At 36.9% G+C, this 16403-nt stretch overlaps 2 protein-coding genes across 2 annotated transcripts in view; both read left to right on the forward strand.

The window, feature by feature from the left end:
• The first annotated feature begins 276 nt into the window (after positions 1 to 276).
• Positions 277 to 961, forward strand: LOC149012767 (uncharacterized). The gene is made up of 2 exons (XM_089157659.1): positions 277 to 588; positions 695 to 961. Exons 1-2 carry the CDS (start codon positions 277 to 279, stop codon positions 959 to 961), a joined length of 579 nt encoding a protein of 192 aa, XP_089013785.1.
• Positions 962 to 1672: 711 nt separating this feature from the next.
• Positions 1673 to 16403, forward strand: part of PFI (tubulin folding cofactor E / Pfifferling (PFI)) — a 28295-nt gene continuing 13564 nt past the window's right edge. The window contains exons 1-5 of the mRNA XM_089157972.1: positions 1673 to 2225; positions 3717 to 3887; positions 12956 to 13002; positions 15932 to 16078; positions 16166 to 16240. Coding sequence (XP_089014098.1) covers positions 1880 to 2225; positions 3717 to 3887; positions 12956 to 13002; positions 15932 to 16078; positions 16166 to 16240 — 786 coding nt within the window. The 5' untranslated portion in view covers positions 1673 to 1879. The remainder of the gene's footprint in view (positions 2226 to 3716; positions 3888 to 12955; positions 13003 to 15931; positions 16079 to 16165; positions 16241 to 16403) is intronic.

Genomic DNA, 16403 nt, shown 5'->3' on the forward strand with positions numbered 1-16403 from the left:
GAGATCCAGAGTGATGGCATCCATAAGCCTGTTAAAATTGTTAGAGTGATGGGTTTTCTACGCATGCTCCTATGCCATGGGGTGAGACGGTGCAATGGGTATCGGAACACTTTACTGGGAACTCTCTAATGAGTGTTGTTCGTTGCTTTAGTTTTAATATCTTAGTCTACTCCATTTGGCAAGAATGCAATAATAGAGTGTTTGGGAGGGGGCAAACCACTATCTCTCAGTTGTTCTGTAGAATCACTCGTATGGTACAATATAGGTTCTCAGATGATGCACTTTTGGTGGAAGATACCTATCTCTTCTCATCTTGACTTTTTTGGGAAGTGGGGTCTTTCTGTTTCTTATGCTCTTCGATTGCCAACGTTTCATCATTGGAATCCTCCGGACAATGGCTGGTTAGTCTTTAATACCGATGAATCAGTTAAAAATAATAGGGGTGGTTATGGTGCGTTATGCCGCAACCATGCTGGTGATGGTGTTTTTGCTATAGCAGGGGGTGTTGAGGTGCAAGATATCACTTCTTGTGAGCTCATGGGGATGGCTAGTGGCCTTAGGGAGGTTGTCTCTCAAGGACATAGTAAGGTGGTGCTTTATTCAGATTCAAAGTATTGAGTAGACATGGTCAAGAAAGTGGTGAATACTCATTGGAACGTCATTTTTTTACTTGAAGAGATCTGGGATTCCATAGGGAAGTTGCAACATAAGGTGGTTCATCAAGTTAGAGAGACGAATAGAGGTGGTTCTTTTTTTACTAGAAGAGATCTGGGATTCCATAGGGAAGCTGCAACAATGTAAGGTGATTCATCAAGTTAGAGAGACGAATAGAGGTGTTGACTTCTTGGCAAGTCTGATAAATGATAATAAGAAGGTGATTTTTGATCCGGGAGGGTTCCCTGAACGCCTCAAAGCCATTGTGGCTGAAGAGGCTGGTGGGAGAGTTCTTATGAGACTATAATTTGCTTTGTAATATCATTGTATTATTCCTTTTATATATATTTATATATTCTCTTTGGTTTCAAAAAAAAAAAGTTATTAGAATTCTTTATAGTTTCTTCCTAGTGAAGAGAGAAAAAGAGAGAGTCATAGACAAACGGAGAAAGAATCCATTTTTTTTTTTTTTTGAAAAGAGAAATGGTCTATAGGGAAATGACTTTGGAGAAGTTAGAGAGAAGAGAGAAGAAGAGAAAGGGATTATGGGTAGAATCTCTTTCCTGGAAGTAGATCTTGGAGAGGGAGAAACGGAGAAAGAGGTTTAGGGGTAGATGGAAGTCAGAGATTCTGGACTTTTATGTTGAGAAATGAGAATACAAATGGTTTCTTTTGTGAAAAAGTATCGGGAGAGTTAACAATTGATTTGGAGGAAAAAGCTTTATTTTTTTTGGAAAAGTCACTTGAATTTATCATTTAAGATAACAGGTAATAGAGGTAATTAATATTACATTAATTATTAGAATACACAAGGTTGAGCTTAAAAGTTAACCAAGACACGAATTCTATTGGAATACAAACCGTTGGATTTCATTAAAGAATAACAATAATTATATTATTATATTTGGTGGTATTTATTATTTTTTAATTTATATATTAATTATCAGAATGTTGCATAAAAATTGTTGCAGGTTCATAAAAAATAACCTCAATACAAAAGTGTTGCAGAGTGTTCTGAACCCGACTCCAAACCGATTTGACTCCCGATTCCGAGTATAATACCCTTCATGTCCTCCACAGTTGTCTCCCCCATGGCATCTAACAACATCTTGGATCAATAGAAGACGCTAAACGTATCTGATAGTCTAATCAGAGCTCTTGTTGCTTTCTTTATGCAGTTCTCCTGCTAATGAGTCAATCAACATCGTAGTGTCCTCTACGGAAAATGCAGGACTCAACTGATAAAATTCGTGTTTCGCAAGAATCTGTGGCTTCTGAAGAGAATAAAGGTTTCATAATTGATCAAAGGGTTCATTTTGTCGGTGATTCTCGGAGAATTGGTACTGTGAAGTATGTTGGATCTGTTGAAGGTTATCCTGGAATATGGGTTGGTGTTGATTGGGACAACGGAGAAGGGAAACATGATGGTTCCCTTAATGGAGTTAGGTATTTCCAGGCGAAGGGTCAAAAATCGGCTTCATTTGTCCGACCTCAGAATTTGAGTACCGGCATCACATTTTTGGAGGCGCTTGAACTCCGATATCGAGGCGATTCCACCAAAGAAGAAGAGGGTATGTCTTAATTATTTGCAATTAAGCTTAATTATGAGTTAGATAAAGAAGACTTCTTGATTGTTTAAAGCTTTCTTTTTTGTCAATATAGATGTTTTTGAGTATCCCAAGCAGGCAGACTGGAGCAGAATGTTGACTGAGCAATTTTAATTTTGTGTTGAGTATCTGAGCTATTAGGCGTGATAAGATGATTTTTCATCCTTTCCCTGAATTCTTTCCATATCATTTCATTCTCTCATTTGAATTCTTTCCATACCATTTCATCTTCTCATTTGAATTCTTTCCATTCATCACTCTTCTCATTTGAATTCTTTCCATATCATTTCATCTTCTCATTTGAATTCTTTCCATTCATCACTCCTCTCATTTGAATTCTTTCCATTCATCATTCTTTACATTTGAATTCTTTCCATACCATCTCATCCTTCCATTTCATCAATATCCTAATTTGGCTTTGGCTTTGGCTTGATTAGGTTTCTTTATTAAATCATTTCCATGTATTGTATTTCCATACAAACATTTCCATGTATTGTATTTACATGTTTTATATCTTTCTTTTATTGTTCATAGTTACCTAACAGCATGGGATGTATGCTGCCTATATATTTGAGGTTCTCTCATATGAAATCATTCAACCATTTTTCCCATTGAGGTTGTTTCTTAATATGAGCTGTGAAAATTTTAATGGGGAAGGTATGGGTGAGTGCTATCATTGGATTAAATATTAAATAGTACCATAATACATTAAAATTAATCATCATGAAAGGCATACAATCACAGTAGTATCTCTAACACTCACACCATACTTAATAACCCCTTGTTCAATCTTTCATAGGATCCAGTACAGAATAGTCAAGCTTCTCAATCGGAACTAATATACATTGTTGGCCTGCTCAGTGATCACTCTGCAATGTGCTGGTGGACATGTTCTCAAAAACTTCTCATCTAGTTCCATGTAGATTCTCATGCGACATGCAACTAGGCAAATACCATGTGATATGACCTGTGATTATTTTTAAAACCAATACAGCAACAAATTATAGAGAAAGGGCCACCAGTTGCAGTAGGATTTGGAGTCGGTCCCAACCTTAGGCATTGTTTTTTACGTGAATTGGCTGTCCTCAAGATATATTGCACAGTGTATCAGAGCATGAACAAGGAAAAAGAAAGAAACGCGTCTTAAATTTGTATCATCAGAAAATGGGTCTCTGAGTTGCCAGTCATTTGCCGATCCATATTTATGGAGTGGCTGAGTTCATTTGAGAAACATCCCTTATCATAAATCCTAGTGACAAGGACCAAAGGTACTACTTAGTCTTTGAAACTGCAAAATTTGCTGGGAAATTACTTGAAAGAATTTTGTGTACTCTCATGGGCATATGTTTTTGTAATGTCTGCTGGTACGAATAATGATCAACAAAAGCATAATATATTTTTGGATATTAACTTTTGCAGTTTCATGTAATAAAGTGCCTTTTTCCTATTTTGCAGAAGAAATGTATGTTCTTTCAGCAAGAAATAGACGAGTAGCAATCCAACTTGTTGGTAAAAATAAAGTGGTGGATAAGTTGAGTCGATTTGAAGAGTTGCTTGGTGCATCTCTATCTTATTTAGGTGTTAGCTCAGTGGGACTCCCTGGTCAGATCAACGATGTAGTGCCAAGTGAGTCAGCTGCCCTTTCTATTGTACTGTGGTCATTTAAATCTTTCCCTTATTTAACACTTGCTTTGAATTTAAATTGTGCTTCTGTTCATGGTAGTGGTTTACTACAACAACTTGTAAACCATGATGTTAATGGTATTTTCTATTGGGTGCATGGTTATCTTTGAATAAAGCTTGAGAAGTTGAGAAAAGGATTGACTAGGGATACATGTTTGGATAAAGTAAGTTATTAAAGCAAAACTGCCATCATTGACATGGTGAGATATAGAGATGTCCAACCCTGCAGCAGAGTCTGGCTCAGTCTGTTTGATCTCACACTTCAGTCAACCCCCATGTATTGGCCGCAACCCCTTTGATCTAACCGTGATTCATAGGCTTATCTCTTACAAACTTTAGCCAATAGTCCAATCAGATAATAATTGGAATTATGGTATCAAACTTCTTTGATAGCAATATCCATTAGAAACAAATCTTCTGGTTTTGATTCCTTCCAACCAAAGAATTCAGTCGTACACTTGAAGCATAACTTAAAGGATTTAATTAGATAATTTGTTTGTATGGATCCTGCCCTGCTGAGACCAGAAATAAAAGTAAAGTTACTGGAAATTAACAAAGTAATTCCAGTTATTCATCATAAGGGGAGTCTACCATAAATCCAGACATTTGGCTTTAAATCTGACTAGAATTCTTTCCAGTAGGAATATGTGTGTAGCAAGCATGGGGGTTGACTGAAGTGTAAATTTGACTGGTTATCTGATTGGATATCTGATTGGACTATTGATGAATGTGCAATTCTGTGGCAAGACAGTGATGAGATGCACAACAGTTCTCCCTGCAGAGTCCAGTCTGTTTTCTAAAGAAAAACGACACAAATATCCTAATTAATGATTATATGCACATATGGCCTAAACCATGCACAAAACTGCTTCTAGAACTCTTTCTTTTTCTGTTTAGAACATTTGTTATTCTCCAATTTTTTCTTCTGAGAGGCTGTTTGACACCTTGACTGGTTCACTGACCATTGCACTAAGGCCCAACCCTACTTACATGACTGATGACTCACTTCTACATTGATACACACAAAAAAATGAAGGACCTGGTCAACTCACAGATCAGGCAAAGTTGTGTAACTGTAACATACATTAAATTCAAAACCAACATATCTTGAACAGTTTTTCTTTTTTGAAAAAAATTAATTTTGGAGAAAACAGTCTACCTTGGAGTTTGCAGACCAACGTAGATGTTGCACAAAGCAAGGAAAATTGATATTTACCTGTTGCTTTTGTGACGTCTCCACAAAAACCCGAGCTTAGAAGTGCTTTTGTAGCATTCCAGGAGTTTACAGCACCAAGAGGTCCAGCAAGATCTTGACCAACTTAATTGAGATATGTATTTTGTTATGTGGTTTGGTTGAATCCAGATCTCAACCAAGATATTGCGTTTTTTTCAGCCTCACGTCATCTGGCCTTGGTGTAGAAAACTAATGAGATACTACCGAGATCTCAGCAAGTTCTTGTATTACAAAACCTTCCAATGACAATGACTTAACCGTCAGTTGATAGTAGCATAGAACAAAATTCCATCGAAACTTGCTAAATTTTCACAGAATTTTCCCATTTTGGGAACCTCAAAAAGAAAAACTAGGGGACCAAAAAAATCCCAAGTTTAGATTGAAACCATCGAAATTTCGTCAAAACTTGTTGAAACCTGGTTCAACCTTAGCTAAATCGGCTGGTTCATAAGGAAAAAAAATTCCCAAATTTCATGGGAAACATGGAAAATTTCGTGGAAACCTAGGACTTTTTTTTCTTGCAAGTTTCGTAGTTTTCCCATATTTTCAATTTTTTGTTTCTTTCATGTTTCCTCGAATACCCCCTTCATCTGGACTTCCCTATTCAAATTGCATATTCCCTTAGACTGGTTATCTTAGGCATGTTGATGACCAGACTTGTAAAGTTACAGTTGTCGATTACCTTGACAACCATAGGCATAAAATGTCATGGGATGTCTATGTTCGTTGGTTAGAGGAGAGGATGTTACAGGCATAGTATTACTTAGCTCATAGGATGGATCCACCGAGGCACTCCTCTTGGCACTGAGTTGTACTTTCCTTTTATTGCAGTTACTTTATATTTGATGTTATGAAGTTAGAAATTATATATTGAATGTTATGTACTTAAGTAGTTAAGTTTATAATGTACTTCTCGGACAACTCTACATTGATGTTATGTACATTAAATGAAATATCGACATTGATTTTTTAGATAAATACAGCCATTGTGATTTTTATACTCTAATTAGCTTAAATGCCGAGTCCCACCCTAAAATACTCCCTAAAACCTGTCGAAACTTGCACAAAAAGTCCTAAGTTTCCCACCTAGGTTTCCCATTTTCACCTAGTCGAAACTTGAGTTTCTCTCGAATTTTTTTCTATGGATATTAGTAGTATGTAGAAAAGGGTATATCCAGTGCATGTGTATTTATGATTAAAACGATGAAGAAAGGGCAAGTCTCCCCTCACTACTCATGTAACGCATTCATAAGAACCTAATTAAAAAAAATATATATTCCAAGTATATCCAAAGGTAGTAAGTGTTAATGCTCCCCCTAGAAGGTGCAGTAATAAATAAAACCATGTCCAGCTTGTAACATTGTTGAAGAAATGCGTTATTACAGAAAACCATGTCTAGCTTTAGTAGGCATCACAGATATGATCTAACCTGAAAGACCACAGGAACCAATGGCCAAAATGTGAGACTCTGAAGTCTGACCACATCAAATAATTGCTCCCATTTAGTTTAATGGGCTGTCAGGGAACTGAAGGAAGCCACATTGACTAGCACCTTTGTGTCTGGTGGATGTGATGGGGATCTCACAATAAATCATAATTGCTGGTCAAGGAAGAAATGATCAACAGATAATCAAAACCTGTAAGGAATCCCAATAGAAAGCATCAACGAATTCCAAAGGAAAAATGGATTTAAAACATTGCAGGTACAAGGCCTCTTGGCACTCGGAAGATAAGTCAGCACCTAGAGTGAGGAAGAGCTAAAAGGGTTTTGCAGACTCCTGAACGAGAGGAAGGGAGGGCGGTGACAGCAGTGGTGGTGGTTGGTGATGCCTGAAGTGAGATGAGAGATAGAAGGAATCTCCAGTGTTGCTTGTGGGGAACTAGGAGAAACGGAGAGGACATATGGTGGCAGAGGAAGTCGGTGAGCCTGTTTGCTCAAGAAGCGAGAAACAGAATGAAAGAGAGAGTTGTAGGTTTGCGATGGTTGAATCCAGAGCTGGTTGAATAGCCAGGGGTATTTTGGTCATTTTCAGCCCTTTTTGGGCTCAAGATGGGTCTGGTTGAAAGTTGAAACCCCCTCGATCCAAGGTCATGGATCTATTTTTTATTTATTTTTTATTTGGGTTAGTATTTTGTGAGTTATGAAAGAGTCCCAGTCTATTGTAATTTCTTCATTTGAGTTGTGTTGGAATGGGTTAGGTTGTTGATAAGAAAAGACTCTTTAACAAAGAGGGTTTTTATCTTTTAGGAGTTTGCTTTTGATTAAGATTTGTCTTTATTACTGGTTGTGAGTTATTTAGCTAAGGAGTCTTTTCCTAAAGAGGACTCTAATAGATAACGTAGTCTCTTATTTCAAGAAGAAGTTTGTTATTTAGGTGGTAGTTGAGTTGGTCTCTTAGTCTTAGTAGAGTTTGAGTCTAGTTCCTCTTTCCTTGTAAAGGCTATATATGACCAAGTATTCTTTATAATTCTTGAGTTTTGATGATTAGTAAAGTTGATTTTTTCTATCAAAGTTCCTAGTTGAGGAGGCCCTGGTTGAGTAAAGTCTGTTCAAGTTCAGCTCTTCTTTATCAAGCTTCAAGATTTCCAGCTTTAATCAAGTAAGTACAGAATCCCCCACCCCCGCCCTTGCTGCCGCACGTGTGCAGTAGCATCCCTAGGCCCCTACGATTCCCCCAGCACCTCCCCTACCTTCCCACAACCTCATTAGGCCTTCCCCCACCTTCTCCTACCCTATGGCCCCCCATTTCCCCCTTGGTTTCATCTCCCCTGCGGCAACTGCAGAAACCTTCCCCTGCAACTCCTAAATTCCAGCCTTAAACCTCCCTTTCTTCTCCCCTGTGGTTTTAATTCTGCAGTTAGTTTCTTGATTAGACCTTGTTTTCTCTGTTCTTAAAATCCTGCACATCATCCCTTTGAAATTTCTGCAGCTTATCCAACTTCAAGCCCCTGAATTACTGAATTTCAGATCTGAATCTGCAGAAATAGAAAGGGCAGAGCCTCTTCTACCCTAGCCAAACCCCCCCCCCCCCAAACCCTAGATTCTGACTTATAGAGAAACCAGTTCTGTGTCTGCACTACAACAGAGTTATAGAGTGTTAAAACACTCTATAAACCCTAGGATATTCGTTCCTTTTTGCTGAAAATTCCTGGGCGGCTAGAATTTAGGGAAATCCCAATTCTACCCTTAACCCTAGATCTGGATTTACATCAGGAGCTTTCCATTGGGCTCAAAATGTGGATACTAAATGCAGTCTTGATTTACAGGAAAATGTAAAATTGACTTTTCCTGTGGACATGTTTTTATTTAGGAATTACTATTACCCCCTTGTACTTTGGTTTTATTACTAATCAAACCTCTTTCTTTATGAAATTACTGTTGCCCCCCTCACTTCTAACGGTGTTAAGTGGTTGTTAACATTAAATATGTAATGTCTATTTTGCCCTTCATTAAAATTAAGAAGTTAAAAAATATGACATTACCCTCATTATTAGAAACTATATTGAATGTCAATTATATCATTAAAATCTTATATTTTACAATAAATTTTGGCTTTGGTGGGACTACACACTTTGTACAATGGTTAGCATATATTAGGAGATTTTCAATTTTCAACTTTGAATTACATTTGATATTTCCTAATATTTTAGTTTCTATTTTAAGTTTTATTTAATCACATATTTCCTTTATTCGGCGATTTCTTTTTAGAGAAGAAAAATCAAGAGAAGAAAAATCAAGTCTTTTCTTTATTCGGTAGTTTCATTTTAGAAAAGAAAATTTAATTTAAAGTTAATTTTTCTCCATAGTTAATTAATGATAGTATTATAACTTGCAAAAGAGTAAATAAGTAAAGAGATAATTCTAGGGTTTTTGAAAAAATATATAGATGCCACATCATCAGTAAACTAACTGAGCTTAACGGAAGGGGGCATTAGTAATTTTAGACACAGTTAAAGGTTGGGTTAGCAATTTTAAAAAGTAGAGGGGATAAAGTAGTAATAAAATCAGAGTACAAGGGGGCAACAGTAATTATCCCTTTTATTTAAGGGTAATTTTCGTTTGGAGGTTTGATCCAAGTCATTTTTAGTCCAAGGAAAATGATATCTTGCATTTGCCTCCCCTGTTGTATAAAAAAAATAATAATAAATTAAAAAAAATTAAGGACTTATTGTCATTTTTATGACCAAAATACCCTTATAAAATTTTGATTTCCTTTCTTAAACTGGTAGCATATTCAGTTAGAAGTTTACTCCAATACTAAATTATTGGTACCTCATACCTCCGTTCAAGATCTGGGTAAGTTGAAATCGTAAGGATGTAAGGGCATTTGGTCATAAAAATGATGGTGTGCCTTTATTGAGTTTTTTTGGATACCACAGGGTAGGCAAATGCAAATTGTCACTTCATTTGGACTGAAAATGACTTGGATCAAAGCTTGGGGGTCCAAATGAAAATTTCCCTTTATTTAACTATTAAAGTAGGCTAAATGTGCAACTTACTATTATCTAGCTAAGTCAATGGATTTAAATGATACATCATGAGGAAAGGCATTCCACTTGTTAAAGGGGGTAGGACAAAGCTTTTGGCATTGAATGTAAAAGCATAATTTACCTAGAAAAATAACAAAAATATAATGACATGGGTTAACTTTTTTATTTTTTTGGCTTGGTATCTAAATTTATGTTCTATTTTTTCCATGCTAAGAAATGTCGCATTGTTTTCCAAAGTTAAAGAAGTTGTATAAAAACTCAGGGCTAAGTAGTGACATTAAAATGGCTTTTTAATTACTATTGGGTTTACGGTATAAAATTAAGCCCAAAATATATAGACTTTAAATGAAAACTATTTAAGATAAGTATGCCAAAGTTTGTCTTATAAACCAGACCCGCTCTATCATCTCAATCAGGAAAAAGAGCTACAAGTACAAGAAGAGGAGGTGCTGCGCTTAAGGCTCAATTCAATAAGGCCTGAAATAATGCCTTTTTCAGGCCATCGCATATCTGATTGATCGGGAGATCTAATGAAAAGTCAATCCGTTCCGGCTCCTCGCCACTTCAAAGGTAAAGATCGGCTCCGGCTATGACCTACGGCAGGCCTTTTAAATGCATCTTGTACGTCTGTTTGATCCAATTGTTGTGTATACTTCAGTTGATTAACCTAGTGAGTAGTTATCCATTACTCGTCGTTGGAAATGAGTCAAAGTAGGCCGGGTTTCAAAACATTTTGTGTTACCCTTGAATATTGTTGGATTTTCTGGTTTCATGGAGGAATAATGAACAGATTGACTCATGGGTGAAGTGACATTGGCAGCCCGATCCCATGATAATGTTTTAAATTTTGCGAAATCTCGTGAAGATTTGGGTGTTTCAGACCCCACTGAAACAAAACTGGGGCCGAAATGAAAAAGTTTGAAATTTTGGTCGAAATTTCAGGGAAATTTCATCGCGGCAGTCCTTACCCTTATGACACTTTCTTACGATGGGTTGCCTGTTTTATGAGATGATGCTATCTACAGAAGGACAATGTTTGACTATGCAGAGCACTCTATGGGTTCAATGACATGGGCTGAGTATGTCCACCGTTCGCAGAGGCAGGCCTATTGGGTTGAGATGGTGGAAACCACCACGACATGACAACTATTATTAGGTTATTCATAATTTCATACGTGTGATGTGTATTGTAAATGTAAATTGTATACACTTATATTATTTTAACCTTGTACTACTGACTCCTGATTTCCACACTTGTACTTGACTACTTGTATGTTGAATTTTAGTTATTGTCTCTTTTGTTGCGTTTTAATGAAGATCTTAATGTTCTCTTGCATCATATCCATATTCACATTGGTTAAAATTCATGTTCTAGACTTCTAGTTTTGCCCGCATACAGTTGGGCATGTGCCGATCAAGAACACCATTTTGATTGGGCGTTAGGCAAAAATAACACTCTTGGTGTGTTTGTTGGCCTCTAATTAGGCTGGATATCGAAAACCAGGCCAAAATGACCCCAAAACCCACCGAAACTTTAGGTCAAAATCTGAAAAACAGATTCCAAAATTCCATTCATCTTGGTAGGTGAGATGACTGAAATTTTGCACCTGTCTCATAGTAGGTGCAAAACAATATTTTGAAAGCTTGGATATCTTGTGCTCCATTCTTCTTCTTCTTCTTCTTTTTTCACCTTTATGCCACTTGAAGTGATGTAATTTATCTTCTTCTAGTTGATTAACTTGCAAGAAATAAGTGTGGCTGGGAGAGTAGATTTTTACATAGTGGAAATCAAAGCTGTCATATAGGGACTTTTGCTATATGCTTCTCAACCGAGGACCAGTTTATAGTTGAGGTGTTTTAGCATTAGTGGTAACATGAATGTCCAGGGAAGCAGAAACCATTGGAATTTTGTCACATTTGATAATTTTGCAGACAGGATAAAACCTCATGTAGATGTGAAATTCAATAGCAGATGCATTAGCAAAGGAGGGTTTAGAGAGAGATACTTTACACATAAGGCCACATCTAATTGCATCATAAAGACTTTGATTTTATCTTCTTACTGCTGCATTGAACAGGGAGCAGCTGTTTGTGTATAAAATACAGATTTGTTTAATGAACACTCATGCATTTCAACCATACTCTACAGTCTACGTGGCTTTTATAAATGAAATAGAAGGGCCATTACCCATTGCTGGTATCCTCCCACCTTTGCTTTGTCCTAGGAAGGGTGAGTTTGAAGTTGGTCCTCACCTTTGGCCTTTTTATAGAAAGTGGCTCCCTTTAAGATTCACACCTGGGCATTTTCCTTGGCTGCCTGGACCTTGTACCATTGGTCCAAGCAATGGCCCTTGCTTTTGGTAAATGAAGTGAAGAATTTTATAAATATAGAAATAGAATGAGTGTCTTGGTGATAAGAATACTTCTCTAACATAGTTTCTGCTTCACTAAGATGATTACTGTCTTATCATCATGAATTTATCTAATCAACACTACTATTTGGCTCCCTTCCCCTTCTAAAACCTTCTCCTCTTCTTCAACTTGGAACCTTCTCCGTGTCCTTTCCCCAAAACTCTCATAGCCTCTTTTAGTCTGGTTCAAAGGTCATATACCCCGCCACTCCTTAACCCTTTGGAGAGCCCTCCATCTTGCCCTTCCTACCCAATCCTTTCTCATTAGCCATCATATCCCAGCCAACCCCAATTGCATCCTTTGTTGGAATGGTTTAGAGGACATTGAGCACCTTTTCTTTTCTTGCCCTTTCTCTAGTTCCCTCTAGAGAAAAGCCCTCGTTACCATTTGGCCCGTTCAAGACGTTCTCTTGGTTTTGCTTGAGATTGGTTCTGGGTGATGAGAAATTTCTCTGGTGCCTCTCTTTGTGACCGTATAGATAGGCTAGTCTTTAGTGCTACTGTCCACCATCTCTAGTGGGAGCACAATCTTAGGCGATGGACTTCCAAATCCTGTTCTCTAGATATGATTTGGAAGGCCATCCATTTTGATGTTTCAGCTAGGATTTCTACTCTCCCCCACCCCCCGGTGGCCCAATTCCCTAAGGAGCATGCTCATTGTTGTATCTTGGGGTCTTAGTTCTCTTTTTCTTTGTCTTTGATATATTTATTTATTCATCTAGAGAAAAAAAAAAAAAAAAAAAAAAACTGTAAGTCATCTTCTTTATCAGATACTTATGTTGTCCTCAAGTTTTGAATCTACTCATATTGTTGAATGTAGTTCTGGATTGAGCATACCAACGACTTTGAATTAACTCTCTAATGTTGTATGACAGATTTGAAGGAGCTTGATTTGACTGGAAATTTGCTTTCAGACTGGCGAGTATGTTTTCATATGATCAAAGTTGCCTAGAACTTTTCTTTTTGAAATTTGATAAATGTGCAAATATTTAATTGCCTTATACTAATTTTAAATATTGAGTAGAAGGGAAGGGAAGGTATTTACTGAAGAAAGGGACGTTTGAATGTCATTAATGCTTTATAGGGATTGCTTAAATGAAGTTGTGAATGCAAATAGAGGAAAATACTCAAGAATATGCTGCATCTTGTAAGCCTTTTATGTGGAAGTCAATAAAATGAGTGTCTATACTTTGCATTTTCTTGTAGTTGGATGTTGATTGTCACACATGCTGAACTTGCGTACAATTTTTGATAGTTGTATACAATCCATAGTTTGCGGTCTCGTGAGATCTCACTTTTTTGAGACCTCTAGATGAGATCTCATCCAAGTCGAGTCGATACCAAAAAAATTTAATATCTTTGGCCGAGATCCTAGTCGATTTGAAATCTTTGATTTCACAAGATCTTGGCTCAACCCAATATATATACATATAATTACCCCATTTTAGTTGAGAAGAGTCAAGATATTTCGATTTTGACTTGATCTCGACTCAATCTCGACCTGTTTCAACACACCTTCTCCCTTTGTTGGTTTTGGTGTTTTAGCTGGAACTTTTTGCTAGAAAGTTGGTCGTATCTCTACCTAGGCTGCATCAAGCTGTTTAGCTCATGTACAACAATGATCTACTGATTTTAAAGCCAATCTTCAAAAATAGTGAGTGTTCTTCCCAAACTTCTTTTTTTTCTTTTCAAAACTATGTTCTACACTGGTGGAGGCAGACATGGTGCTGGTGGAGTAGAAGTTGGAGGAGCTGCTTAGTCATTTATTTTATTCTTGCACTCTCGTGGTGTAACTTTTAAGTTTTAAGTACACCGATTTTGTAACATGAAATTATGAACAATTGAACATGTCTTAATGTATTATTTGACCTTAAACCTTTATGTTTTCATTTATATCAAGTAATGGTTGTGTAAGATTGTAAATCATGTTTTATAAGTTTGCATGTTCACTCTTTTAGCATATTCATGTCAAAGTTAGGGTCAAGTTGGAATTCATATGTACACTTGTTTGCTCACAAAATGCTACCATTTTGCTTACAAGGCTTAAAACAGGCCAAATACCAAATTACAGCCCAAACTAAGCCCTAATACCCACTAAGATGGGCCGTTGAGTTGGGTCTAGTTAAGCTTTATGTTTTTCCATTTGGTCAAGCTTTAAAGCTCATGATGGGCCCTAAACTGAGCCTTTTTATGTTTTTTCCATTTGAATGCATCATTCAAGTTATATTTGTTAGAGAGTGTGTATCAGTTGGATGGTGTATGGCTATTCTTGAACTCATCTACTGTGGGATAGTTTTCTTTATTTTGTTCCTCATAGAGTCTTCAAGTGTCATCAGTACTTTCCTATTTTAATTGTGCTTTCCTAATGCTGTTAGGATTAGTTAGTTTATTGAAATAAAACGACTGAAGATAGATTGTTTTAATCTGTCACACATCTGTTCTTTCCTATTTGTCTTCACATCTCCATCTTATTTCTCCCCTTTTACCTTTTCTGCATCCTGTTTTCTTGAGTTCGGTTCTATTACATGGTTTCTGAGCTTAAATAAACTGGAGTAGCAACTTCTCAATTTTATGTAAAGAGGCTCTATTCTCTGATCTAAGGTGTGCAGACGCCTTGATTTGCTGCAACTATTGCTTTGAAGATCTAGTATGTAAATGGAGAACTAGATATTCTAGTATATGTTAATGATTTTGAAGATTTTGCATGGGATGATGAATTAGTTGTGTTCTTTGCAAGAGCTGGCAGTGCACTGTTCTGGATTTGTTTTTCATGGCAGATTCTATGCAAGTTCATTTCAGAAACTGATAGAGATATTTGGTAAGCATACCAGATCCTTTTGTTGACCTGATCAGAGCCCCAGGGGCACTGAGTCTACGATTGATCTTTTCCACATTATGTGATACTGTTTTTTTTCTTCTTTTTTCGGGGGAATAATCTTGTTGGTTACTAGTGATCTAATCAACAGACCGCTTTTAGGGCATTGTTTCCTTGAGAGATACTCAGTCCATGGGTGGTATCAGTCTGACAGAGGATTGCTTACTACTGAAAATCTCCATATTTGTTTCTTTGTTGTTTCAGAATTATAAACTTGCAATTATTTCCAAACCATCCCTCTGAATCCCTTGTTCTTGTGATATTTTTTGAGGCATTAATACCTACTCCATAGGTCAACTTGGTTGTGTTTTGGACATGGTTCAAGAACTTGAACTCAAGGGCAATCATGCCCTTTCAAAGCAAGTTGGGATGAGGCCTCTGCGAATGTGTGAATTTTTTAATTAACTGTATCTTTGAACCTGTGTCTTGAGGGGAGTTAAGTGCCATTTGAGGGTGAAGCTTTCTATCCAGCTTAATTTAGATGATCTGAAACATGGTGACCTCATATATGAAAATACATAGTGTAACGAAAGTTTCATTTGGGACCCCAAGTTAGAAACTGCCAGCTTTTGTCTCTAAGTGTCAGTGTTGGCCCAGAAGAGCGCTTTCACCGTTGGTGTTCTTTCTGATCTCTATGCATTTCACCACTCCACCAGAAATTCTCTCTGCCCTACCGTGCTCCAGCTTGGTAGTTTCCACCGCCTGTCTATGGTTTCCAAAGTCTTAAGAGTTACAGAAATGCAGCCTAGGTGCTCTATCTTTTTCATTATTCATATTGAATGCATGGATTCATAGGCTTGATAGGTTGATCATCTACATTTTCATCTGGGTATAGTCTGTTTTACTTTCATATAATGATATAGCCTAATCTGCTGATAGATATGTTACTGTAGATTTTGGGAAATGTTTTGTCAATATTTATGCACACTCTAATGAATCGTTATTATTTAATAGGAACATTGACATTTTCTTGTAGGATCTTGGTGTCATCTGTGAAGGGTTGCCGACACTTAAAGCTCTGACTCTTAGCAATAATTACATGATGAAGCAAATTAATGGACTTCCATTACTGAAAAACATCCGCATCTTGGTTTTGAATAGTTGTGGTATAACATGGGCACAGGTGTAATTTTATTCTTTGCTTGCATCCCTCTTTTTGGCTCCCTTATGAATTAGTTAATACCATTTACTTTATTTTAAATGTTTGTAGGTTGAATTACTTAAACAATCACTTCCTGTAGTTGAGGAGCTCCATTTAATGGGCAACAATTTGAAGGAAATTACGGTGTGCACTATCTTCTTCTAAGCCTAATATTTTTTGGATACTTAATCATTTGTGGTATGATATCTTTTTCCCCTTTTCTTTGTGTTCTCTTCTAATTTGAGTACTTCATGCGTGGACAGTTTGAAGTACAGTATCATGTTTCTGGTTGCTTCATCTGTTAGCC

Source organism: Hakea prostrata, chromosome 6 (assembly GCF_041222555.1).
Source record: "Hakea prostrata isolate BN-2017 chromosome 6, UWA_Hpros_2, whole genome shotgun sequence".
Taxonomy (NCBI): domain Eukaryota; kingdom Viridiplantae; phylum Streptophyta; class Magnoliopsida; order Proteales; family Proteaceae; genus Hakea; species Hakea prostrata.